We start from the raw sequence: 27509 nt of genomic DNA, 5'->3' as shown, positions 1-27509 counted from the left end.
TTATTATCTGGAAATCACAAGACAAGATCAATTGTCCCAATGAAAACATATTTAATGCCTGAGAGATTTTGTTACAAGGTGAAATGAATACTTTAAGGATTAGATTAGATTGTTTCATGAAAATATTGATGAATGAATAATTGCTAAGTTATGTTTGGTTTTTTAAAGAATGTTGTGCCTGGTTTAATGTTGTGAGCATGCCCAGTATTTTGAGTGTAGTAATGAAGAAAGCATCTATTGTTCTACCACATGCCTCAGTGAGTGAGTTTGCCTAATCCCACTGCCAAAGGTTTACTGGACACCTTATCTGGGTGTAGTTTCACTTCTGCTTGTGGCATGTGACGGTGTGATCATTGGATTTTAAACTAATACATTCCGACTGTGAGTTTACTACAAAACATGTTTTAGTGGCTATGAAGTATTTTATGATTCTCTGAGATTCTGAACCATACGACATGAATTCAAGTCCTTTTACTGGATGTTGAATATTAACAGGAGCAAACTGTGCTGTGTGTTGAACAAATGTATAAGTGATTGATGTGCAATCAAGTCTCAAACAACAGAAATATATTTTAAAACTTTGCTTTAATGCTCTTTTGAACTGGATTAACATTTTAAACAGAAAATGCAACAACAAAACGATCTTTTTTTACAAATGTAGAAAAAGTAGTCGTGTGGAACTAATTGAACAGTACATTTATGTTCAGGCAGAGACCAGATAGCCCAAATAAACATTTTTGTGAACTGTTTCTAACAGTTGCACATTTATGTAAACCATCTATATGAAGATAAGTCTAGTTTGTAGCAATATGCCATACAATTTTAAATTAGTTCAAAAAAACTATACAAGTTGTTATCCTTATAAATCATTCAGCATTTTCGTTGTAGAACATTTTTCAATACTGATAAAAATGTATAAATAGAAAACAATTATATAAATATTAAATAATTACAGGAAAACGAATCATAATACAAATAATCAAACAATAAATATACACATTAGGTTCTGAAACCTTGTCCACTCTCCCATTCTCTGGTGAGAAAGCAGTTAAGAGTTAATGTAAAAAGGTTTGTTTTACAAATGCTGAAGAGATTTCTACCAATGATGCCAAATCCCTCCATGTTTCAGGTTGTTTAACAGAATAAGCACTAACAGTGCAAGATCAGTAACCACAGGATTGCAGTAATCGGGGTGGATAACACACGCAACTTCATCAAAGAATGATCACAGATCCCGACCTCTGATTATTTTACATTCAGTCTTTAAACCACTGTCAATTATTTATATCATTAATGCACACAAAATAAGTTAATTAAAACTCAATTAAACAAAATACATTAAAAAAATCCAACAAAAATCTTTGTAACAAAACAATGCAGCAGATATAATACCATAATAATTTAAATTAGTTGCAATTTCATTGACTGAAGAAGTTCACAATGAGCTCAACTACAGAGGCTGAGCCAATGGAGATTCCCATGTACATCTTCACATTCAAACTTCTCATTGAGCTTTCTCCTTCTTCTTGCGCCTATAGAAATGTCAACAATGAATAAACATTACACTGTGTAATTTCAGAAGACAATTTACATTGCTACTAAACTAAATTATTACTTGTTCTTACCGATATGATGCTAAATATTTTCACAGGCTAAATATTACTGGGACACAATATTATTATTCCCAGACTATGAAATCATTGGAATAGTTCAAATGACTTAAGGAAGGATCTCTCTGTAGTCTGAATGTTTTTAATTTACCCGATTATAACATATGAATGACATACATGCGCTGTGCTAGCTGAAGATACCTGAGAGGATTTTACAGTGGGGATTGTAGTAGGATTTCCCTGCATAGTTACATGGGGCAGTGGGACAGAACGATTTAAAGTTGGGTGACAATTCATGCTGCCTCTGCATCTTAATTAATCTACCACCTCCATTATCGACTCAGCATGTTGCAGCAATGGCAAGTGGGATATTGGGCGAGCTCGTGACCAGTTTCCTCCTCTCCAACCCTCGTACAGCTAATCTTTATTCCCATCTGTGGACAGTATTAGTTTGCCTGAAGTAATGCTGATAATGTCCCTGGATATTGGTGGGAGAGGCCTTGGTGAGACCTCCTTTTCCCAGCCAAGTGAATCTTAGTCAGGCCATCAACTAAACCAAATGGTTTCAGCGCCTTTGTCCCAAAAGGTTGGCTTTTGGATCAAAGTTTAAGTTAAGGTTCAACAGTGGAGAAAAGTTGGTCATATATTTTCTCGCTTGGTTCCAGCTGCATTTTCAGATAAAACGGTGGCTAATTGACTCGGTACTTTGGTGAAGCAGCTTTGCTGCTCCATCACTGAGATCATGGTAGCTCAGGTAATAGAAGTGAAACTTACTCATTGATCATCCTGTTAATCACTCTCTGCACCCAGTTTGCTGTAGGTTCCAGACAGATCATGTTGCCATTTTTAAGGGTGGCACTGTGAAGAAAAAAGATTGAAAAAAAACAGTTAGCTAAAACAACCCTATTATCATTGAAATGAGCATTAAAATAACGAGAGGACCATTTCATACAACAACTTACATGATGTTTACTGTCTCGCAGTGGGGGCCTGGTGGAATAATATCGATATCCTCCATGAACTTTGGGTGGATGAACATTGCGGATGTTTTGATACACCGGCAACGCAGGTTCATCCCCGAGCTTCCCATCGATGCTGCTGTAGACGGGATGGACAACAGAATGTGAGACTTTCAGATTCAGATTCAGATTCAATTTTAATTGTCATTGTCAGTGTACAGTACAGAGACAACGAAATGCATTGGAATCATCCGAAATGCATTCCTGGAATCATCCGTTATGCAAACTTCAAAACAACTACTAAGATCTCATGTTTGCTCACTATTTGTCATGTGTAGGTACATCTGTAATCAGGTATTTCAGAAAGAAATATATTCTGTTTGAAAGCAGATCTGGCTCATGCTGTGTCAGAGTTGCAGAGGGCTGCATAAAGTGTTTCTTGCACAAAATGAGAACATCTTTGATTTAATTCTGATTTTCCAATTTTTTTAAATTATTCATTCTCCCTGCAAACATACCTTGTGTGATTTATTAGAAATGTTTTAACATTATTCCATGTTGATGGAACAGAAGCCATTCAATTGAAGCTTTGATATAGAGTTCAGCGTTGTGACTGGGTTAGTTAGTGAAAGCACATTCCTTGTCTTAATGTGCGTTCACCTGGGCAATATTTTCCTGGCAATCCTTTACTATGTGTTAAGGAGACATTCACACAATTCACATCACTGTTCTTTACTTTCTTATTTGGATTATTGTAAACTCGCTACATTTAGTACTATGTTCTTTAAGTAACAATAGATTCTAGAAGTAACAATATGCATTGGATGGTTGAATAATTTCTTACCTTGTATGGAAGTTGCAGACAACATGAAGAGGGCAAGGATGGAGAACATAACTCTGCTGTTCATTGTGCTGTGTTGTATGTTGTTCTTTAACTTTGTGCTGCTGCTGCTGCTGCTGCTGCTGCTGTCTCTGGCTGATCCTTGGACTTCAGCTGCTGTATTTATTTGGCAAATGTTATGAATCAGCAGCTGACTTCATTGCCTGGAGTTTCCCAGGAAGCTGAGGTAATTCTACAATGCAACAATAGACAGAGTGACACAAAAACAAGTGGCAGGAAATAATCCATCTGGGCTCTAAACAGATAAGAACGTCTAACTCAAAGGAATTTTTTATTTCACAATCTTGCAACCACTTCGCCTGTCTTTAATTTGCAGCAGCTGGGAATTGCTGCTGAAGAGCTGGCGAGGGGAAAACACCGCAAGGGTTAAGGGGCATTGAGCTAAGGGTCGCTGTGTGATTGAAACAGTGAAAAGCAAACCTACAATTGTCAGTAAATATGATGGAGCTGTGAATATGAGCAAAGTGATGGATGAAAAAAAGTAGGGCAGTAATAGCTTCAGTATGATTGTAGATACTTCAGTGTGACTGTAACTGCTTGAGTGTTTCAGTAGCTACAGTGTGACTGTAACTACCTCAATATGACCACAGGTACTTCAGTGTGATTGTAGTTACTTCAGTGTAACTGTAGCTACTTGGGTGTTTCTGTAGCTCAGTGCTCTTCAACCTTTTAATACTTAGCGCCCACTTTTGTAACTTTCGTGAGGGTAAAATTTCCTTACCGCCCACTAATATTTCAATTGAAAAAAAAAGTTACCTACCTAGCAGAAAACAATAAAATTAATTGAAATTACCTTTATGCATTTAATGGGATCCTTGAGCCTGATGCTGAGAAACTACTTGTTGGATATCTGGTTCGATTGTGGGACGACAGATGGCACAATGGGCTAAGTGTTCAGCTGGCGACCGGAAGGTAGCCGGTTTGAATCCCGCTTGGAGTGCATACTGTCGTTGTGTCCTTGGGGCAAGACACTTCACCCACCTTTGCCTGTGTGTAATGTAATGTAATTATGTGAAGCACTTTGGGGTCAATGCAAGTTGACTGAAAATGTGCTATATAAATAAGATTATTATTATTAAGAAACAAGCGAAGGTCTCCTGTTTCAGTGATTTTCAGACAGTTTCTCTGTGTGGTGACAATACAGGGGGGAGGGCAACCCCTACAAACCCAATCACCGATACCGGAGAGAAGATACATGCACCAATGCAATGATTCTCCCAATCATTTAACAGTGCCTGCAAACATCTTCATACATAGCACAAAGTAGAAACAGCTTAGTACATAGAGAAGCATATCATTGAAGGCAACCAATCACAGGTGGTGATGGGGAGACACAGAAACATTTTTAGAGCAATAAGAAACGTCCTGGTGCAGGCCACCCTTCTGGACCAATCACAAGCATGCATTAAGCGTCAGTGTTCTGGAGCTCCTGCAAAAGCCCAGACTTTGTGGCAACCAGTGGGTCACAGGTGCAGAAGCTTCCTGAAACTTCTGCAAAGTTCCAGACTTAGTGGAGCAGGTCCAGCACCTTGCGAAGTTATGCCATCAGCCCATTCTCACAGACACCCACTTGCCATTTCCCAAGAACCCAAATCCCTGCATATCTACATGTGCACCGGTGAACCAATATGGTGGCGCGTTGAATGGCACTAACACACTTAACATTTTGGAAAGATATCAAGGAAAAAGAAACGCTGTGGTGAAACCCATCAAGGCAAAAGAGTCTTTGCTCCTGCTGTCTTTGTTCTTCCCATGAATTTCTGCAGAAGATTTGATTCTCATCTTTTCTCTGATCTGCAATAAACGTTTTGGACAAGGACCTCGACCCACTACAGTTCGCCTACCGCCACAACAGGTCAACGGAGGATGCGCTCTCCACTCTGCATTGGACCACTTGGACAATAAAAACATTTACATCAGGCTGCTGTTTATAGGCTACAGCTCGGCGATCAATACCATCATGCCCTTGAAGCTGGTTACCAAGCTCACGGAATTGGGTCTCTGCGGATCCCTCTGCAATTGGATCCTCGACTTCCTCATCCACAGACCACAGTCAGTTCGAATTGGCAGAAATACTTCATCCTCAGTAACAATCAGCACGGGAGCACCTCAAGGCAGCGTGCTCAGCCTCCTGCTGTACTCACTCTTTACCCATGACTGCGTAGCCAACCACAGCGCGAACTCCATCATCAAGTTCGCTGACGACACCACTGTTGTTGGATGAATCACAGATGGTGATCAGTCAGTGTATAGAAGTGAGAGATCGACCGATTGACCAAATGGTGCCAGCACAATAACCTGGCTCTCAACACCAGCAACACCAAGGAACTGATTGTGGACTTTGGTAGGGGAAGGATGAGGACTCACAATCCTGTTTACATCAATGGGACAATGGTGGAGAGGATCAAGAACTTCTAATTCCTGGGCGTGCATATTTCCGAAGACCTTCCTGGACCCAGCACACTGATGCAATTACTAAGAAGGCACATAAGCGACTCTACTTCCTGAGAAGATTTCAGAGAATCAGCATTTCAAAGAGGATTCTCCTGAACTTCTACAGGATAGAGCACGGGTAGAAAGCAAACTGACTGGCTGCATCTTGGCTTGGTTCGGCAACTTGAACGTCCAGGAGCGGAAAAGACTGCAAAAAAGTTGTGACCACTGCCCAGTCCATCACCAGCTTTGACCTCCCCACCATCGAAGGGATCTATTGAAGTCGCTGCCTCAAAAAGGCAGCCAACATCATCAAAGACCCACAACATCCTGGCCTAACTATCTTGTGGGTCACCATTGATTAAAACCTCAACTGGTTAGAAACGCTGTGACTACCAAAGCTGGTCCGCGGCAGGATATTCTGGAGCAAGAGATTCACCTCCTGATATCCCACGGCCGTGGTCATCTATAAAACACGCTGGGAGGGTGATGGAATGAATACTCTTCACTTGCCTGGATGAGTGCAATGCAGCAACTTCCAAGAAACTGAATAACATGCTGGATAGTTCATTTAAGCTTTCTTGGCTGTGGCTCCAGCACAAATCTTTAGTGACATTTCACTTCTGGTAATGGCATGTAAAGGCATTAACACACTTGACATTTTAGAAAGGCATCAGGGGAGAAAAAAAACTCTGTGGTGAAACCCATCAAGGCAAAAGAGTCTTTGCTCCTGCTGTCTTTGTTCTTCCCATGAATTTCTGCAGAAGATTTGATTCTCATCTTTTCTCTGATCTGCAATAATTGGTTATTGAAGGTTTAAAGAAAAAAGTATTAATCATAGTTCAGGTGCTTAGAGCTCATTGGGTCTTGATATGTCTTCATCTCCGTGAGAATTGCACAACACCAGGTTACACTTGCAATATCAGATGCAAGAATTAATGTCCTGAAATTGAGATTATTTTACAGAGGCAATACATTTTCCAACTGTTTTTCAATGAGTAGGTTTGGAAAGGGAGTTAAAGACATGGCTTGAACAATAAGAAGAGTTAAAGAATGATTTAAACACTGGCGATGAAGATAGAGACTGGGTTATATCTAAAGGACATCTGGAATTGTTGGATTGGATCAACGTCGAGGAGCTATAGAGCATGGAGCCAGGACCTTCAGCCCAACATGTCCATGCCGGCCAAGTTTCCTGCTTGAGCTGGTCCTACTTACCTGTGCCTGGTCCATATCCCCCCAAATATAGAATAGGATAGCACAGGAACAGTCCCTTCGTCCCTCAATGCCTATGCTGAACATGATGACAAGTTCAACTATTCAATTATGCCTGCATGTGATCCATAACCCTCCATTTCCCACATATCCAAGTGCCTATCTAAAATCCTTTTAAATGTCACCATCAGATTGGCTTCCACCACCACCCTGGCAATAAGTTCCAGACAACCAACGGTCTCTTTCTGAATACCACTGGCCACAGAGCTCCATCCACAATAACACCCTTCCACCACCACCTTCACTCTTCAATGGCTAAGCCAGTTCTGAATCCAAACTAACAAGCCACCCTTGGTGCCATGCATCTTAATTTTCTGGATCAGATGTGTTAATTGTATGTGACACTGCCCTTTCCTCTGGCAGCTCGTTCCATACATGCACCATCTTTGTATGGAAAAAGCTGCCCCGAAAAGTTCCATAAAGGTTTTGGAAAAGTTGGGTCTCTTTTAAAACTTTCCCCTCTCACCTTAAATCTAAGCCCTCTAATTTTGGACTCCCCCACCCTGGGGAAAAGGCTGTAACTATCCACTTTACTTACTTCCCTCATGGTGTTTTAAACCTCTGTATGGCCATTCCACAGCACACCAGGGATAAAGACAAGCCTTCTCAGCCTTTCATTATAACTTAAACCGGTCAGACAAGGTAACATCCTTGTAGCCCCATTCTGTCTCCTTTCCAACTAGATGACGTCTTTCCTATAGTTGGGCAATGAGACTTCATGTGTGGTCTCACCAATGACTTCACATTTGCAACATAATGCCTGAACGCCTGAGCTCAGTGCCTTGACCAATGAAGGTAAGTGCGGCAAATGCCTCATTCACCACCGTCCACCTGTGTTGCTGCTTTTGTATAAATATATGTACGTGCCCCCCCCCCCCCCCCCCAGGTCTCTCTGTTCTGCCCCACTCCCCAGAGTCCAACGTTTTGTTTTCCCTGAAGTGCAAGAGATAAAAATCAGAGGCGAAGACAGATGAGATTTAGTAAAACCCAAGCCTGAGGCATGACAAACGGCACATCCGTTCCATTGCGAAACCTCCTCAAGGTAGGTCTACTTTGAGGAAGTTCTCCTCCTCTCACCGACGAGAGTTCTGCAACATCCTCTCTCGCTGCTCCGCCTCTGTGATGTGCCTCTTGCTGTTTGACCCTACGACCACATTTTAACCCAAACTGGCTACCACAGCCACGTTTCTCGATGTTTGCCTGCGCCTCCATCTTCTACCTCGGGGGATTCCATATAACCATATAACCATATAACAATTACAGCACGGAAACTGGCCATCTCGGCCCTACAAGTCCGTGCCGAACAAATTTTTTTTTTTTTTCCCCTTAGTCCCACCTGCCTGCACTCACACCATAACCCTCCATTCCCTTCTCATCCATATGCCTATCCAATTTATTTTTAAATGATACCAATGAACCTGCCTCCACCACTTCCACTGGAAGCTCATTCCACACCGCTACCACTCTCTGAGTAAAGAAGTTCCCCCTCATATTACCCCTAAACTTCTGTCCCTTAATTCTGAAGTCATGTCCTCTTGTTTTAATCTTCCCTATTCTCAAAGGGAAAAGCTTATCCACATCAACTCTGTCTATCCCTCTCATCATTTTAAAGACCTCTATCAAGTCCCCTCTTAACCTTCTGCGCTCCAGAGAATAAAGACCTAACTTATTCAACCTCAATGGTTCCAGTTCTGGTTCCGGTCGAACTGCCGCTTTTCGCAAAGGTTCTCCTTCCGTGCCACCGTTCTACACTGACTGCGATGCGCCAGCACCAGCAGACTCGCGCTCTGACTCTCCCGTAGCTCCGGGCCTCACTCACTCACACCTGCAAAGGACCGCAACTGTACTTCATTCAACGCCAGATCCACGCCTTCAACAAACGCTTCCTCGCCTACCTGGAGTCTACTAAGTATCACAAGCTTGCCCGCCCCCAGACCGGTCCCCGAACTCTATCTCCGTTACATTGATGACTACATCAGTGTTACCTCCTGCATCCATGTGGAATGCAGAAAGGGGTGGAGATGGGAAGATGTGACTAGTGGTGGGATCCCCTTGGTGGCGAGGAAAATGTTGTATGCAACGGCTGATGGGGTGAAAGGGAGGGCTAGGAAGACTATGTCTCTGTTGCAACTAGAGGATAGGAGAGCATAGGGAGAACTGCGAGGTGTCGAGGAGACATGAGTGAGGGCCTCATCTATGATGGGAGAGGGGAACCCCTGTTCCCTAAAGAATGAGCACATCTCGGATGTCCTGGTATGGAACACCTCATCTTGGGCGCAGACGGAGGAATTGGGAGTAGGAGATAGAGTCTTTGCAGGAAGCAGGGTGGGTAGAAGTGTGGTCGAGATAATTGTGGGAGTGGGTTTGTAATAGACGTCAGTCGATATTCTATTTTATATGATGGAGATTGTGAGATCAAGAAAGGGGGGGAGAAGTGTCAGAGATGGTCCACGTAAATTTGAGTGCAGGATGGAAATTGATGGTGAAATTGATGAGGTGCGCCCAAGAAGAGGTGTTCCATATCAGGACATCCGAGATGTCCTCATTCTTTAGGGAACAGGGGTTCTCCTCTCCCATCATAAATGAGGCCCTCACTCATGTCTCCTCGACACCCCGCAGTTCTGCCCAAGCTCCCCCATCTTCCAGTTGCAACAGAGACAGAGTCCCCCTAGTCCTTCCTTTCACCCCATCAACCGTCGCATACAACACATAATCATCCAAAATTTTCACCACCTCCAACGGGATCCCACCACTAGTCACATCTTCCCATCTCCACCCCTTTCTGCCTTCCACAGAGACCATTCCCTCCGCATCTCCCTGGTTAACTAATCCCTGCCCACACAAAACCACCCCCTCTCCAGGTAACCGCAGAAGATGCAACACCTGTCGCTATCCCTCCTCCCTCGACTCTGTCCAAGGGACCCCGACAGTCCTTTCAAGTTCGGCATAGCTTCACTTGCATCTCCTCCAACCTCATCTACTGTTTCCGTTGTTCAAGATGTGGACTCTTATACATCGGCGAGACCAAACGCAGACTGGGCGATCGTTTCGCTGACAACCTTCGCACAGTCCGCCTGAAACTATCTGATCTCCCGTTTGCTGGACACTTTAATTCTCCTTCCCATTCCCACGCAGACCTTCCTGTCCCAGGTCTCCTCTATTGTCAGATCGAGGCTAAACTCAAATTGGAGGACCAGCAACTCATATTTCGCTTGGGCAGATTACAGACCAAAGGTATGAATATTGAGTTCTCTAACTTCAAGTAACCCCGACATTCCCTCTCTCTCCATCCCTCCCCCACCCAAGTCGCACCAGCTTCTCATTTACACCCAACAAAGCTAACAACGGCCTGTTTCCTTTATAACCATATAATAATTACAGCACGGAAACAGGCCATCTCGGCCCTACAAGTCCGTGCCGAACAACTTTTTTCCCCTTAGTCCCACCTGCCTGCACTCATACCATAACCCTCCATTCCCTTCTCATCCATATGCCTATCCAATTTATTTTTAAATGATACCAACGAACCTGCCGACACCACTTCCACTGGAAGCTCATTCCACACCGCTACCACTCTCTGAGTAAAGAAGTTCCCCCTCATATTACCCTTAAACTTCTGTCCCTTAATTCTGAAGTCATGTCCTCTTGTTTGAATCTTCCCTATTCTCAAAGGGAAAAGCTTGTCCACGTCAACTCTGTCTATCCCTCTCATCATTTTAAAGACCTTTATCAAGTCCCCCCTTAACCTTCTGCGCTCCAGAGAATAAAGACCTAACGTATGCAACCTATCTCTGTAACTTAGTTGTTGAAAACCCAGGCAACATTCTAGTAAATCTCCTCTGTACTCTCTCTATTTTGTTGACATCCTTCCTATAATTGGGCGACCAAAATTGTACACCATACTCCAGATTTGGTCTCACCAATGCCCTGTACAATTTTAACATTACATCCCAGCTTCTATACTCAATGCTCTGATTTATAAAGGCTAGCATACCAAAAGCTTTCTTTACCACCCTATCTATATGAGATTCCACCTTCAAGGAACTATGCACGGTTATTCCGAGATCCCTCTGTTCAACTGTATTCTTCAATTCCCTAACAATTATCATCGTCACGTTTTTGCATATATATCATTCATTGTTGTTTATCTCTCTACATCATCGTCTATATCTCTCGTTTCCCTTATCCCTAACTAGTCTGAAGAAGGGTCTCGACCCAAAATGTCACCCATTCCTTCTCTCCACAGATGATGGCTGACCCCCCTGAGTTACTCCAGCTTTCTGTGTCTATCTGCGGTTTAAACCAGCATCTGCAGTTCCTTCATACACGCTTGTAAATTTAGTTCCCAGATTGTCTGGAACACAAGGATATTTGATCCAAAGTCCAGTGTTTCTTATCACAGGCTTTAAGATTACACAATTTCCTGTTGCTCACATCAAGAATTTCCAACTGTATTTCTAACTGAAGGGCAAAGAATGAGACATCCCACAGCAGCACAACAGTGAACATTTATACAGAGAAGAATTTGCACAGTTAAAGCAGAATGAATAGCAAAGTTACTTTCACCATCCTTGCCCTCCTTGTACTTTATTCACCTTCTGCACAAGGTGAGAAATATTCAGAGTAACATCTTAATCATCATAGGGACACAAAAAAGGTGGAGAAACTCAGCGGGTGCAGCAGCATCTATGGAGCGAAGAAAAGAGGCAACGTTTCGGACCGAAACCCTTCTTCAGACTGAAGGGTTTGAAGAAATAGGCAACGTTTCGGGCCGAAACCCTTCTTCAGATTGAAGAAGGGTTTTGGCCCGAAACGTTGCCTATTTCCTTCGCTCCATAGATGCTGCTGCAACCGCTGAGTTTCTCCAGCTTTTTTGTCTACCTTCGATTTTCCAGCATCTACAGTTCCTTCTTAAACATCATAATCAGCATGTAAGTTTATAAAATGCTGCATGTGTAATCAGCCCTCGGCAAGCTTGTGGTTACTGTTTGGCAATGGAACGTGACAGGAGGATCATGTTTTATGTGGACGTGTGTGTGCATGCTCGCTCAATATGTGGCATCCTGCTCTGGTTTGAATAATCAGTAGACGATCAATGCATGATTCACTCTGGTTGCGACTGGGAATATTAGAACAGATATCGCTGGAGGGGGGAAGTTGAACTGAATTATTTCCCAGTGCCGATGGCAAGAGGTGTTCAGGTAGAATGTTTGGAAGCATGTGTTGGAAGAGCAACTGTTGGAAGAATTCCATGTTTTTTTGGGGATGAAAATGTTGAGACTTTTCATCTCTTCTTGCCATCCTGACCCTTGCCGTCTGCCAACCCCAACCGGGACAATTACTGCCCCATTGGTCTACTCTCAGTCACCAGGAAAGTGAGAGAAGAGAGAATCGATAATGGTCACTCAGCTCCTGACCTCCTTTACAGCCTTGGTCCAACAATGCACAAACGAGCCAAACTCCAGAGATGAGGGTTTGAGTCTGGCATGAAGGAGCCCTGACTAATCTACATCAATGCCAACTGGAGGAAACCCCTCCACTGTTGAAATCACACCAAGCAAACTCCAAAGAGGTACAGGTTTGTCGGTTAATTGGATTTGGTAAAAATTCTAAATTGTGGATGAGAGTGCGTGGGATAGAGCTTATATATGGGGGTGATTGCTGGTCCGCTCGGACTTGGCCAAAGGGCCTGTTTCCACGCTATATCTCTAAAGTCTACAATCTAAAGGACATCTTTGGATGAGTTCCTCAGGGTCCACAGCTGCTGACATCTTCAGCACATCATCAGCTGCTTCATTAATAACCTTCCTTCATTTAGACTGTCATAGAACAGTCATAGAGCTATACAGCATGGAAACGGGTCCTTTGGTCAACTGTCCATGCCAACTAACAACATTCTGGGCTAGTCCCATTTGCCCACATTTGGCCTGTCCCTCTAAACGCTTCCGATCCATATATCTGTCCAAATGTCTTTTGAAAGTTGTTATTGTATTCTATTCTATAGCTTTATTTAATAGAAAGTTCCAGATACAAACTAACCTCTGAGTGACACTTCCATCTCTCCCCACTCACCTTATGCTGTGCCTGTGTAGTTTCCTCTACCCTGGAGAAAGTCTGTAAGCGTTCATTTTATTCCTGCACCCTACGATTCTGTCAATGATCTTACTTCGATTGGAATGTCAGAAATGGGGATGTTTGCTGATGATCATTACATCATAAGTGTTAGCAGCAGATTTGGCCCATCTCTGCCAATAGACAATAGACAATAGGTGCAGGAGGAGGCCATTTGGTCCTTCGAGCTAGCACTGCCATTCACTGTGATCATGGCTGATCATCCACAATCAGTACTCAGTTCCTGCCTTCTCCCCATATCCCTTGACCACTATCTTTAAGAGCTCTATCATGACTGATCTATCTCTCCCTCCTAACCCCATTCTCCTGCCTTCTCCCCATAACCCCTAACTGACTGTACAGAATGCAGCACCTTTTGCGTCTCCTTATACATTCTTGATTAGAACGGGTGTCAATGAGAAAGCAGGAAAATGGGGTTTGAAGGCGGAAATCACCCATGGTTGAATGGCGGAGTGGACCCGATGGTCTGAATGGCCTAATTCTACTCCTATAACGTGAATAATGAAACAGTCAAACAATCACATGCACCACTCATGAATCCTTGGGCTATTCTACATCCCAGACCTGAAATTAGCACAATGGTGTATTTGAGATAACAGTGGCATTGCATTCTCTTGACCCAGTGTGAGCAGGCAGGCACAATGCTGCAGTAATGCATTATCAAGACTTGAGGAAGCAGATAGAGACATTGTGAATGCAGTCTTCACCCTACAGATAGTACACAATGACTTTCATGTAACAGAGGCAGACAGAAGTCAAGTCAAGTCAAGTCAAGTGAGCTTATTGTCATGTGTCCCTGTATAGGACAATGAAATTCTTGCTTTGCTTAAGCACACAGATAATAGTAGGCATTTACTACAAAACAGATAAATGTGTCCATATACCATGATATAAATATATACACACATGAATAAATAAACTGATAAAGTGCAAATAGCAGAAAGTGGTTATTAATAATCAGAGTTTTGTCCGAGCCAGGTTTAATAGCCTGATGGCTGTGGGGAAGTAGCTATTCCTGAACCTGGCATCTAGCTTTAAGTGACAGATCTTATGCAGACACATGTTTGGATGAGTCTTTCTGATTATAAATATGATTCAGTGTTCACATATCAGGGCTGCATCCTTTGAGTCTACAGAAATAGTTATACCAAAGAACTGGAACCAAAACAATGGAGCAACTTCACTTGAGCATATGCTCTAGTGGAAGAGTCTAGGACCAGAGGGCACAGCCTAAGAATAAAAGGACATGTCATTTGAAAGGAAATGAAGAGGACTCTCCTTCATCAGACGGTGGTGAATCTGTGGAACTCATTGCCATAGATGCCTGTGGAGGTCAAGTCATTGGGCAATTTTAAAGCAAAGATTTACAGTAAAGGTTTCAAAGGTTACTAGACCAAGTGCAGACCCGTTGGGTCTGCTCCCCCAATGGTGTGATCCCCCAACCCAATATTCCACAATGCACCCGTCTCCTCCAACGGAACTGAACCCATTCCCAAATGTAAGATTCCAGCACTCCACTGCCTCCCTCAGCAGTGGATTTAAAAAAAAAATCCAATTGCACCTCCCCTGGCTGCTGCAGCAGTGAAAAGTTCAGAGTGTTCCTGTCTTGCAACTTTGTATTGAAGTGTGTTGGAAGCTGATAGGAAGGAGCAGCCGTCAACGAATCAAAAGGCAGAAAGGCATCTGGACGGCAGCCGGTCGGATGGCACGAGAGTTTTATATATTAATAGGTGGGTAGAAGGCAGGAGAATGAGGTTGAGAGTGAAAGATAGTATCTATATCAGCCATGATTCAATGGCGGAGTAGAATCGACGGGTGGAATGGCCTCATTCTGATCCTATGTCTCATGAACCTATGAGCCTTGGTTCAATGAGGAGTGTAGGGCCCATGCTGGGAGCAGCACCAAGCTTGCTTAAACATGAGGTTCCACCTTGGTGAACTGCAACCCAGGACTCCACTATGACAGAGAGTAGAGCTGGCATCCAGTAGAGACGGCTGTGTGATCCCTCAACTAAATAGGTGTGAACAGTTCTCTGTGACTCTGCCTCATTGTAAATGGTGGCGAACTGTGTAACCACTAATGGTTGGAGGACAACGGCAGAGCCCAGCATGTGTGTGTGTGTGTCTGCTGATGACGAGGCTTAATCTGTGGTTACTTCTCACTGGAATTGTGAGATTTCTGGGAGACCAGACCTCAGACTTCAGAAAAAGGAACTTAGCGTTACATTTCGCCAAACACATGGCAGAGTGTGGTCCAGACACTTGCGTTCAGCTTGTGGATCCAAATGAGTAAATCCTCCTGCATTTCCCTCAGTGACGTTGATTTGATGATGTAGTCACTGATGTTGACCACATGTATGAGATTATTGACAATCTTGTGATGCTACACCATATCCTGCGGGCTTAACTCTTACAGATGAGCTTCGTTATTATTGACCGAGGGAAGTATGTTAAAGCTTTTAGTTTGTTTGGCATGAGAAACCTTCCATATTCGATGATGCACTGCAAATTGAGAGATATTACCTTAGATTTCCATCAGAAACCTGGATGCAGCCATGTACATATCACTATCATATCATACATTATATGGTTATATGGTTATATATCACCATGACTGGTTGGTGGTCCTTGTGGTGCTTGCTCTCCATAGAAGGTGCCACTAATTTTAATGCTGTTGACATATCCCAGTCAGAATTAGCTTAGCAACTAATTACTTTTTAAGCATTGCTGAAGGTTGGATTATCAAATTACACTCTCAAGGCCTTGTGTAGATATGGCCTTTTGAGAAGAGAATTCTCCCTTTCTCCTTTTCACTCTCTTTTCACTTTCTTCTGTGTAAGCTTGCATCATTTTTTTTGTGTAAGATTTTTGTTGAACTGAAAAGACCTAAACCATAGCCTGTGGATTTGTGTAACTTCATACAGGAATGGTGAAGATGGAAAAATACCTAGGAATTACAAAATGCTTATTGGAACAGAAGAGAAGCATGCAGAAGAAAGGCACTAAGGCAACATAGCAGGGTGATTAGTTGACGTTGATGGCATTTCCTGTTTAGATGTATGAGCATGTTTTAGGATGTTGATTTTGTGTGAATTGTTACGAAGCCAATACTGAGATAATCAGAAGAAACAAACAAAAAGGGAAAATTCCATGGACTATATTTGTTCCCGGAACAATGCAAATATGATTTTCTAGGATGTTTACAGCTTTGAGATGATTCCTCTGTAAGATTAAGAAGGAACTGCAGATGCTGGAAAATCGTAGGTACACAGAAATGCTGGAGAAACTCAGCGGGTGCAGCAGCATCTATGGATGTCTATGGATCTATGGATGCTGCTGCACCCGCTGAGTTTCTCCAGCATTTCTGTGTACCCTCTGTAAGATTAGACTGACTTGTAATAGATTTGTTGGAGGTAATGAGTTCACGTAAGGTATAAGTTAGGTGGCAAAGAAAGCTCCTTTAGATGATGGTTCTAGGACCAGGGAACTTGATTTGCTTAAAACATATTGGAGAGATTTCACTTCCTCTAAAGCTGATGGAATCAGGGTCATCAGTGCTTTCAATGGGGAATTGGATAGGTGGGAGAGATTACAATGTTGCTGGGCCATAAGAGCATGAGAATAGTAAGATTAAACGAGTACTTACCAGTACGAAGTTTGATCTGAATTTTATGAGGAGTTACGATGAGGGATTACGTGAAGAACCCACCCAGCGCGCAGGCGCGGCATACTTCCAAGCAGCGGTGTGGAATCACAGATAGACACTAGTTGAAGTAAAGATAGTAAAGACCAACGAGACATTAGTCCGAACTTTGATCTATATAATGAGGGTGGGAGCGGAGGGCACGTAATCCCTCATCGTAACTCCTCATAAAATACAGATCAAACTTCGTACTGGTAAGTACTCGTTTAATCTTACTATTTTACTTCGGAGTCACGTGAGTGACTACGTGAAGACTTCAAAGGTCTGTGATTTCAAACCGTGTAACAGTTATATCACTCACTGCCGAAAGATCATCGAGGGAGGAAGTGGTATCTAAAGACCAACAAGTTTGTTTAGTTATAAAAGAAATGTTTATTAACTATAACAAAAAATAGCTCCCCTGGGCTTTAAATCATAACTTTGCGGTTCCTAAAATGCTTTCCGCAAAGACGTCCTGTTCCATCAGCGGTTTTCTGTAGAATCTTTGGAATGTCGATTCCCTTGACCATCCCGCTGCTCTGAGGATGTGGTCTAGGGGAACCTGCATCCTATCCGCCGCTGAGGTGGACGCTGCCCTGGTTGAATGGGATTTAAAAACATCTGTGTTAATCCCTGCCATGTTGAGGACCTGTTTCAACCATCTGGATAAAGTCTGGCTGGTAACCCGTCCAAAAGGCTTTTTGTGGCTAACCCATAAGGCTTTCTCTCTCCCTCTAAGCGTTTGGGTAGTGTCTAAATAATGATGAAGGTGGGTCACCACACACAGCCTAGGTTCTGGAGGGTATGCCCGGAAGATCAACGGGGAGTTGGATGTACCTGGTCTACTTTGTTTTACCAACCCCGGCATGGTGAAAGTAATGGTATCTGGGGTGGTCACCATGTAGTTCAGATTTAGCTGATGCAGCGACTGAACCCTCTGAGCTGAGACAAGCGCCATGAGCATAAGGGTCTTATAAGTGGACTGTTCCAGGCTCAGGGATCCCACCGGAGGCCAACCTCGAAGGTGGTGTTAGAACTACACTCACATCCCACATATGGGTGTATCTAGATGTAGGGGGTTTGGTGTTAAAGATCCCCTTAAGGAGTTTGATGACCAGAGGGTGGGATCCCACACTATGCTGTCCTATGGGCATGAGGTATGCGGACAGGGCGCTCCGAGCTGTATTGATGGCACTGTAGCTCATCTTGAGGTCGTGGTGCAGGTGGGCCAGGAACTCCAGCACATCCGAGATCGAAGCCGTCTTGTAGGATGTCCCTGCTTCCAGACAGTACTGTTCCCATTTCCTGATGTAGGTCAGGTACTGCTTTTTGGTGGAAACTCGCAGGGATGCCGACATGGTGGTGATTGTTCTCTCTGATAACCCCAATCCCCGGTAAGGTCTGTTCAAAATCTGGAAACCAGGAGGTTCAATTTTTGGTGGCATGGATGGCTAATGCCAGTTACCGGGTGAGTCAATAATTGGGGGTGGTTATGAAGGACCATAGGTGTCTCTACCACCATGTCGTGGAACATTGGGAACCATGGTTGGGTAGGCCAGTCGGGTACGACCAGAATGCCAGAGGCTGAGTCTGCCTGAATTTTCTGGAGTACTCGACTGATGAGAGGCAGAAGGGAGGGAAAGCATAGAAAAGAAATTTCCCCAATCCAGCGTGAAGGCATCTACCGCTGCTGCCTCTGGGTCTGGTTCCCAAGCCACATACATGGGTAGTTGGTGATTTAACCTAGACGCAAACAAATCTATATCTGGCGTACCATATTGCTTGACAATTTTAGCAAATAATTTTGGGTCCAACATCCATTCGATGTTGTCATTGAATTTTCGTGACCTGGTGTCCGCCACTAAATTTAGCTTGCCTGGTAAATAGGCAGCTGATAGCCAAATATGTCTCTCGACACACCATTGCCAGATTATAGCAGTTAATTTGTCGCATGATACTGATTTTATGCCACCCATGTGCTGGATATAAGATACCGCCGTAGTGTTGTCGATCATAATTCTAACATGCACGTGCCGCATATCAGATGCATATGCTTTTAGCCCATAAAAGGCGGCGAGCATTTCCAAAAAGTTAATGCCCAGTGATTGTAGTAGCGATGCCTCTGAGTTAGTCCATCTGCCACCCGTGCTGTCTATGGAGTTAGTAGCTCCCCAGCCTAAAGCACTGGCATCCGTTGTAATGATTATGTTAGGATTGGTTACGGCGATAGGACTGTGACTGTGCCAAATATTATCAACCCACCACTGAAGTTCTGATTTGGCTTCAGTGGGTAATTCCATTTTGCGGTCATAATGTCCCCTATTAAGACGTAATGCATGAGTCGTTGCTCTTTGTAAATTTTGATAATGCAAGGGCCCATGTTGGGCAGCCGGGAATGCTGCTACTATAGAGCCAATAACTCTGGCTACATGCCGTATCTTAGGTTGCGGTGTAGCAATCAAATGGTTACAAGCATCGATGAGTGAAACTTTTTTATCTCTGGGCAGAGTGACAGTCATGTGAATAGTGTCAATAGTGAAGCCTAGGTAGTCCATGTTAGTAGTAGGCTCCAATATTGATTTATCTGGGTGAAGGATGAATCCCAAAGTTTCAAGGAGTTGTTTAGTGGCTAAAACTCCTGCGACAGCTTGTTCCCTTGTTCTCCCTAATATGAGAACATCGTCCAGATAGGCCACGACTAAATGTTTTAGTTCTCTCAATTTCTTCATGGCCACTTTAAGAATTTTCGTAAATAGTCTGGGAGCTGTCGTTAACCCATTGGGCAAGGCTCGGTACTGCCATAGCTGGCCCATCCAGATAAATTTCAGATATTTATAATAATCTTTATGAATGGGTACCAAATAGTAAGCATCTTTGATATCTATGCTTGCCATGTAGTATCCCTTGGAGATCAGTTGTCTGGCAGTGACAAATGTCTCCATTTTGAAATGTTGATACTCAACAGACTGATTAAGTGATGTCAGATCAATAATAATGCGACATCCACCATCTTTTTTGGATTTGAGAAAAATATTTGATACAAATTCTTGCGGCTCGTGTGTGGTCATTTCTATGATGCCTTTAGCCATGAGCCGATCAAGTTCAGCTTGTCCTTCTACCTTCTCAACTGCTGAGGGAAGGAATACCCTTTGGGGCATGTGCTGAACTGGCGGTTCTATGCCTGGTTTGAACTCAATTTTGTATCCACTAATACTGTTGAGTATAAACTTATTGTTAGTAAGGGAGCACCAAACATGCTTGAAGAACCTCAAACGTCCTCCTGTTAATACTACACCCTTTGTCTGTGTATGTTGACAGGAACCAGACCCACCTACCTCCATGTTTACTTGTGGGGTCGTTTTCGGTGGGTTTGGCCCAAGGTTGTCCGTGTTGGTGCTGCGGTGGGGCGGCGCATCTTCCCACGGCTCCGCCCTGGGCCCCGCTCTAAAAAAGAGCTCTGGGGGTAGTGGGAGGCGGTCACCAGGCTTTCACCAGCTCGGTACCTGCTGGTGGCTGCCGAGGCGTGCTGCCAACTGGGTGTCTTCACCCTGCTCGGTCCTGGCCCTGCCCTCATGAGGCCTACTGGTTTGGCCGCCTCTTCCAACTCCTTCAGCCTTTTGGCCAGATCTGCACCAAATAGCAGCGCCTCTCGTTCGGGCGCTGGAGCTTTGCAGAGGCCTGCATATGTTGGGTTGAGGGCAGGCCTGATGTTGTCCCGCCGTAGGCTATTTAGCTCATAGGTGGTGCTGCACATCAGTGCGAGGGCATTCTGCTGGGGTATGGTCAGGTCTTCATTCCCAACGGACCGAGCAAAGGCGGTGACGGCAGCTGAGTGGAGCTTCAGGACTCGCTGCATCTTGACTTCCTGAGCCCTGATCTGCTGCCCCAGCTGGTTCCAGATCTGCCCATTGACCGTTTTGACCCTCAGCGCCTCGCAATTCTCTGGCGCTGTGTATGTGTCAAGGGCCTGCTGGACGGCCTTGTCCTGCAGCGGGTTGTTGGACAGCCTGTTTATGCTGGCCGCCATTCTGGGTGGCAATACCATCCCAGTCGTTGGGGGCGCTGCGTATCGGCCCACTACACCCAGTAGCTCTTCTTCTAGCACGCCCGGCATGCTGATGGTATCCTCCGCCTGCCCTTGGGATAGGCCAGCCCAGTCCTGGCCTCCCTTACTGCCCTCGAACATAGAGGGTACAGAAGGGTGTGGAGAGGAGGAGGCCAAAGCCCGTCCTCCTGGGAGATGCCTAGCCTGCATCTCCTCGTTAATCATTCGCTCTAGGAGCTGCCTCATGCAGCTGATCCGAGCGTCTCCCCTTTTCGGTGGGGGAGAGTGTTCCCGTTCCTCCGATTCATCGGAGGACACCGGCCGGTCGGTCTTATGAGTCGCCTTCCTCCCTGTGCGGGGCGTTGAAATCTGCAGCACTGGGGGCGGCTCGGTGTCGGGAGAGCAGGAGCGTTGAAAAGGCTCCTCCGCTGCGAGGGGCTGCCGCCCAGCTATGGACCCGTCCTCGGGTGGAGTTGGGCAGGCAGTCCTCCTGGCTGGTCGCTTGCGAGAGGCCATAATTCTCCCTGGAGCGACTCTGTAACACAAAAAAGGCACTTACCTGAGGTCTTGTCTTTATGCTGCAGCTGGAGAGCCTGGCTCCAGCTGCTGCCGCTGTTGCACTGCTGACGTAATGCCGCGCCTGCGCGCTGGGTGGGTTCTTCACGTAGTCACTCACGTGACTCCGAAGTAAAATGGAAGTCAAACGACAAGAATGGACTCAAATGATCCAAAAGGCATTTCTCTGTACTAATTCTACAATTTATCATAGGTCCTGGGGTCTTTTCGAGTAAACCTTCTATGATTCAATATCTGATTATTTGGAAATCCTGGATTCACAGAATTCATTGGAAAATTTATTATGCTGATGTATATTATGTAAAAAATGGATATTAATGCAAATAACATCCAATAGTCCAAAACATTCTGTTAGCTTGGCACTGGCAAAGTCCAAGTGCAGGAACATCAGTATTTTACTATTTTAGCTGGATGGGTACTAACTATATTTAAGTTCACAAGAATTAGCTTCAGAAATGCATGTTTTGTGATCCAGTGTCTGAAATTGCCTTTCACACAGTTGTGGCCATTGTAACGTAATGGCCTGGAAGAAAGTGCCAGGACACAAGTTTGACATTACGTCCAGCTCTTCTACAAAGCTTCTTACATAATGATGGCTCAAAGTAGGTTTTGTAGCCAAGTAATCAGTCAAAGATTATTGTCAGTAATATATATATATATATATGGATATGGATATATATATGTGTATGTACTTGTGGGTATGTGTGTATATATACACAATGAATATTTTTTTTCTCTCTCGTTTATCATATTGTTTACAGTGTACTATGTTTCCATAGACGGTTGTGTTGCAGCAAGTAAGAATGTCATTGTTCTATCTGGGACACATGGCAATAAAACACTCTTGACTCTTGACTCTTGGCTCTTGTTCAGCTTAAAGGGCTATCTCACGGTGCGACCTGAAGCAAGACCTAACAAGTGTTTAACATCGTGGGAACCTTCTGCGATAGCAATACGGCATTCGTGGACCACCGAGGACCTCCGTGGCGCTGACGGCAGGTAGTCGTGTGACTTGGTAAGGTCGGGAGAAAATTCAAACATTTTTGAATTTCTCCAAGAGTGTCTTGAGCAGCGTTGCAACATTGTATGAGTGCAGATGCCAGTGCGATATCCATGCGATATCCGTAATGACTCTTACGAGTACCGTGGGAACTCCTGCGAACGGTAAACCCGGAAGCCTGACAGAAGGGACATAAGGTGAGGTTAAATAAATATATTTTTTACTATCAGATTGATGTCTGCAACTCTTCATTAACACATCACTACAAGAGGAATGTCTCTAATGTTGTAATCCCTCTCATGCTGAAACACAAAATAGTTGAAGGGAGGTGAAATAATCACATTTTTATTCTTTTTCATTTTTGAGTGTTGCTGAGCTATTGTACTCCAGCAGTTTGTGTCTCTTTTTGTCTGAAAGCAGTTTCTAACTGGAGGAACTCCGCGGGCCAGGCAGCATCTACGGAGGGAAATTGACAGGCGAGCCTTTCCTCGGGCTGCCTTATCTCTCTACACCCCCCCCCCCTCCCCCCAACTGCCACCCACACACACAAATGCTGGAGAAACTCAGCGGGTGCAGCAGCATCTATGGAACAAAGGAAATAGGCAACGTTTCGGGACGAAAAGTTGCCTATTTCTTGTGCATGTGTCGGAAGGAACAGCAGATGCCGGTTTAAAGAGAATGAGTAACTCGACGGCAGGCAGCATCTTTGGGGAAAGGAATGGGTGACATTCCGGGTCGAGACCCTTCTGATATGCTGCTTGGCCCGCTGAGCTACATGTTGTGTCTATCTTCGTTTTAATCCAGCATCTGCAGTTCCTTCCTGGCCGAACCCGATTGAAAGATGAGAGGCTAGGCGATAGAAATCATTAATTGAATTAAATAACTAGATACCTGTCTAATCGTATCTACAGGATTGGACAGGCTAGATGGAGGAAGAATGTTCCCGATGTTGGGGGAGTCCAGAACCATGGTCCCAGTTTTACAGTCTACCATGGAAACTCTTTAATTACAGCGGGAAACCTTCAGTTTCCCAGGGGGTCGGGACGGGACTGGAGTTGGGAGGGAAAGGTGGGGGAGTCGAGGGAGATGAGGGGGAGACAGATGGGGGTGTCTTCATTTAGTGGCGGTGGGTGTCTGTCACTGAAACAGGCAGGTGAGATTTCACATTCACCTTGTGTGTGCCTCTCTCTCTCTCTCTCTCCCTCCCTCCCTCCCTCCCTCTCACACAGGCATGAATGGATGAACTCCGCGGGCCAGGCAGCATCTACGGAGGGAAATGGACAGGCGACCCATTCTTCAGGCTGCCTTATGTCTCTCTCCCCCCCCAACTCCCACCCACACACGCGAATGCTGGAGAAACTCAGCGGGTGCAGCAGCATCTATGGAACGAAGGAAATAGACAACGTTTCGGCCCCGCTGCACCCGCTGATTTTCTCCAGCATTCGTGTGTGTGGGTGGGAGTTGGGGGGAGGGGGGGGGAGGAGAGAGACATAAGGCAGCCTGAAGAATGGGTCGCCTGTCCATTTCCCTCCGTAGATGCTGCCTGGCCCGCGGAGTTCATCCATTCATGCCTGTGTGAGAGGGAGGGAGGGAGGGAGAGAGAGAGAGAGGCACACACAAGGTGAATGTGAAATCTCACCTGCCTGTTTCAGTGACAGACACCCACCGCCACTAAATGAAGACACCCCCATCTGTCTCCCCCTCCTCTCCCTCGACTCCCCCACCCTTCCCTCCCAACTCCAGTCCCGTCCCAAGTTCGGTCTGTGAAACGCAACACGCCAGCCCCGACAACCAGCCCGGTGGTCAGTCCTTTGAAGATAGACACCAGTTGCTTGGAGCAACTCAGCGGGACAGGCAGCATCTCTGGAGAGAAGGAACGGGTGGCGTTTCGGGTCGAGAGCCTTCTTCAGACTGAAAGTTTCACCTCTCAGTAGATCATAAAATAACACAATCATCACGGTCAATGTGAGACACAGTCTTTATTCATATTTGACAAAATAAAAAGACGACTTCTTGCACATATTGAGAGAAGGTGCATCACACCAAACAACATTTGTCTAAAAAAACACAGATTATTCTTCAGCTCATTAAAGAGCTCGGGTGAAAAAAACCAATAGAGTGTGTGACAACAAAGTAACATCATTTGTGCCACATGATTAACTACACTACAGTCCACGATGTTCATTCACGATTAACGGGAAAGATCGGGAGACGGACAAGTCACTCGCAAAAATGACAGAATTGCCGAGTACCGTGGGAACTCTTTATCTACCTCCCGCTATATCGTGCGGAACTCTTACTGGACCACGACCACTTCACTCTGGTGACATCTTGCATCAGGTCGCACCGTGAGATCTAGCCATTAGTAAGAGGGAAGCAGTTGTGTACTTTGTGTCTGCATTGACAAAGTGCTTGGCAATGGGATACTGTAATGACCCCAATGCATTTAGATATTTAATTAGAAAATGTACATCACTGCAGATAGAACCACCTGAGTAATTGTTTGTCCAATGGGTTTTGTTTCTGTAGGGCTGCTGCTGATTTGCTTCCAGTTTTGTACACAAGTAGCGATCCTGCATCTTCAGCAGGACTTGTGCTCTGGTAGAACAGGCAACACCGTAGACTTGCAAGTAATGTATTTCCCGACATTTACAGGGTAATAGATTGTGACTGCAGTACTTGATTTGATATCAGCATGGCCCAACCCTATTACCACATCTTCATCACAAATGGAACTAAAGGCAGCCACTGGCTCCTTCTTTGAAGGAATTCTCACTGCTTGCAGCTTTTGGTTGATTGAATAAAAGGCTCACTGACTCCATGTTGATCATCACTCACATGTTTACACTAGTTCAATGTCGACCCACTTTCACATCCACTCCCTACAGACTCGGGGCAATTTACAGATGCCCGTTAAGCTACAAACCCCACAGGTCTTTGGGATGGGGGAGGAAACCAGATCACCCGGAGAAAAGGCTGGTGCTCACAGGGAGAATGGCACACGGACAACACCCAAGGTCAGGATCGAACCCAGGTCTCTGGCGCAGTGAGGCAGCAGCACCACCAGCTGCACCACTGTGCCATCCTATACTGGTACCTGATCGGAAGGAGACTTGATTATACAGTTCTGCTTGATTTTCAATGCTGCAGATCATCTGGTTTCACAGGGTGTGAGAGAATGGTTTAGCTGGCAGTAGAATTTTACTGAAGATACAACTACAGAGACATTTATAAACTATTCAAATTAATGCCAGCTTTCACATTGACAACGTTCCAAACAAAAGGCAAGACAAAATGTTTTGAGGGAAGGTGTCCATAACTCGCAGCCTCAGCCCAGTCCCTGTTTGAACCTGAGGGAACAGAGGACCAGCAAAGGTCCAGCAGAGGTCCAGTCCTCTGAATGTGATCCTGGTACATGGTCCTCAGATGGTGAATTAGTCAGCGCTGGTCTGTGAACTTATACAGGAGCAGTATTGAAGCAGATTTTGCACTTTAATTGGCTTGGTATACTTGTAAATTGTCCCTAGTATGTGCAGGGTAGTGTTAGTGTGCAGGGATCGCTGGTAGGCACGGACCTGGTAGGCTGAAGGGCCTGTATCCATGCTGTATCTCTAAACTAAAGTAAACTAAACTAAACATCACAGCTCTGACTCCAGAGATGCACGCGCAACTGGAAGGAGAGGAGGTGGGATAGGCCCCTCCCTTGTAGCTGCATAGTCAAAGAAAACTGGATCATCCCACCACAACTAGAGAACAGTCCTGAACTAACAACTACCTCATTGGTGATCCTCGGACTATCTTTGATCAGACTTTACTGGCTTTACCATGCATTTACCTTTATTCCCTTATCATGTATCTATCCACTGTAAATGGCTCGATTTTAATCATGTATTGTCTTTCCGCTGAATGGATAGCATGCAACAAAAGCTTTTCACTGTACATATGACAATAAACTAAACTGAATGAATATATTATCAAGACAACTTGGTACAACGTTCAAAATCATTGCTGCCAATTCTTGTAATTCTTCTTGATGATGTTGTCACTGAAAGGCCTGGATAGAGTGGATGTGGAGAGGATGTTTCCACTAGTGGGAGAGTCTAGAACCAGAGGTCATAGACTCAGAATTAAAAAATGTTTCTTGAAGAAGACGATGAGGAGGAATTTCTTTAGCCAGAGGGTAGTGAATAGAAGGCTGTGGAGGCTGTCAATGGATATTTTTAAGGCAGAGATAGATAGATTTTACTTCGGAGTCACGTTAGTGATTCCGTGAAGATCCCAGCTCAGTGCGCAGGTGCGGCATTATCGCACAGCTGTGCAACGCGGCCAGCGGGAGTCGGGCGCTCCCGCATCCAAGGACGTGAGGTAAGTACTTACCTTAATCGGGCCTTGTGGTTTTTTGCTCCAGGGGGAGCAAAGTAGCAGAGGAAGCGGCCCCCGTTCGACTCCAGCGAAGGAGCCGACAATGGAGGGGGAAAGGCGCAAACGGGACCGCACACGCTGCGGACTGCTGCAGGGAGCTGCGCTGATGCCGGTCCGCTGAACAGCTGTTTGGTTAACAGCAGCGGACCGGCGGGAAATTTAAAAACCCGACCGGCAGCCCTGCAGACTCCTGACAAGGAGAATCGCTGCCCGGGAACCGCTACAATGCCGCCTGAAAAACGGCAGGCAGCCTCTACATACAGGTAAGACAAAATCTTACCAATTTACAGGTTCTATAGGAATCAACTTCCTCCAACACTGGAACAGGTTGGAGACAGCAAAAATAAGTATGTCTGTCTCCCCAAGCCAGAGGAGGCCATGGAGTTTTTAAAAAACCTCCAGGGAAAAGGGGGCACTGGCTGAATGCCAAAGGAGCTGACACTCCTACCTCAGTGCTATTGCACTAGCATCTCC

The 27509-nt window shown here is 44.9% G+C and overlaps 1 protein-coding gene across 1 annotated transcript; it reads right to left on the bottom strand.

Annotated features, from left to right (window-relative positions):
* Positions 1–566: 566 nt before the first annotated feature.
* Positions 567–5647, bottom strand: LOC129694472 (interleukin-8-like). The gene is made up of 4 exons (XM_055631189.1): positions 3414–5647; positions 2573–2708; positions 2385–2468; positions 567–1532 (listed from the first exon to the last, which is right to left on the bottom strand). The coding sequence occupies exons 1-4, from the start codon at positions 3475–3477 to the stop codon at positions 1505–1507; spliced, it is 312 nt and encodes a 103-aa protein (XP_055487164.1). The 5' UTR covers positions 3478–5647; the 3' UTR covers positions 567–1504.
* Between the last annotated feature and the right edge of the window lie 21862 nt (positions 5648–27509).

The sequence above is a fragment of the Leucoraja erinacea genome, unplaced genomic scaffold, assembly GCF_028641065.1.
Source record: "Leucoraja erinacea ecotype New England unplaced genomic scaffold, Leri_hhj_1 Leri_681S, whole genome shotgun sequence".
Taxonomy (NCBI): domain Eukaryota; kingdom Metazoa; phylum Chordata; class Chondrichthyes; order Rajiformes; family Rajidae; genus Leucoraja; species Leucoraja erinaceus.
The sequence above is the reverse complement of the archived record's forward strand: the minus strand, read 5'-3'. Positions and strand labels throughout refer to the sequence as shown.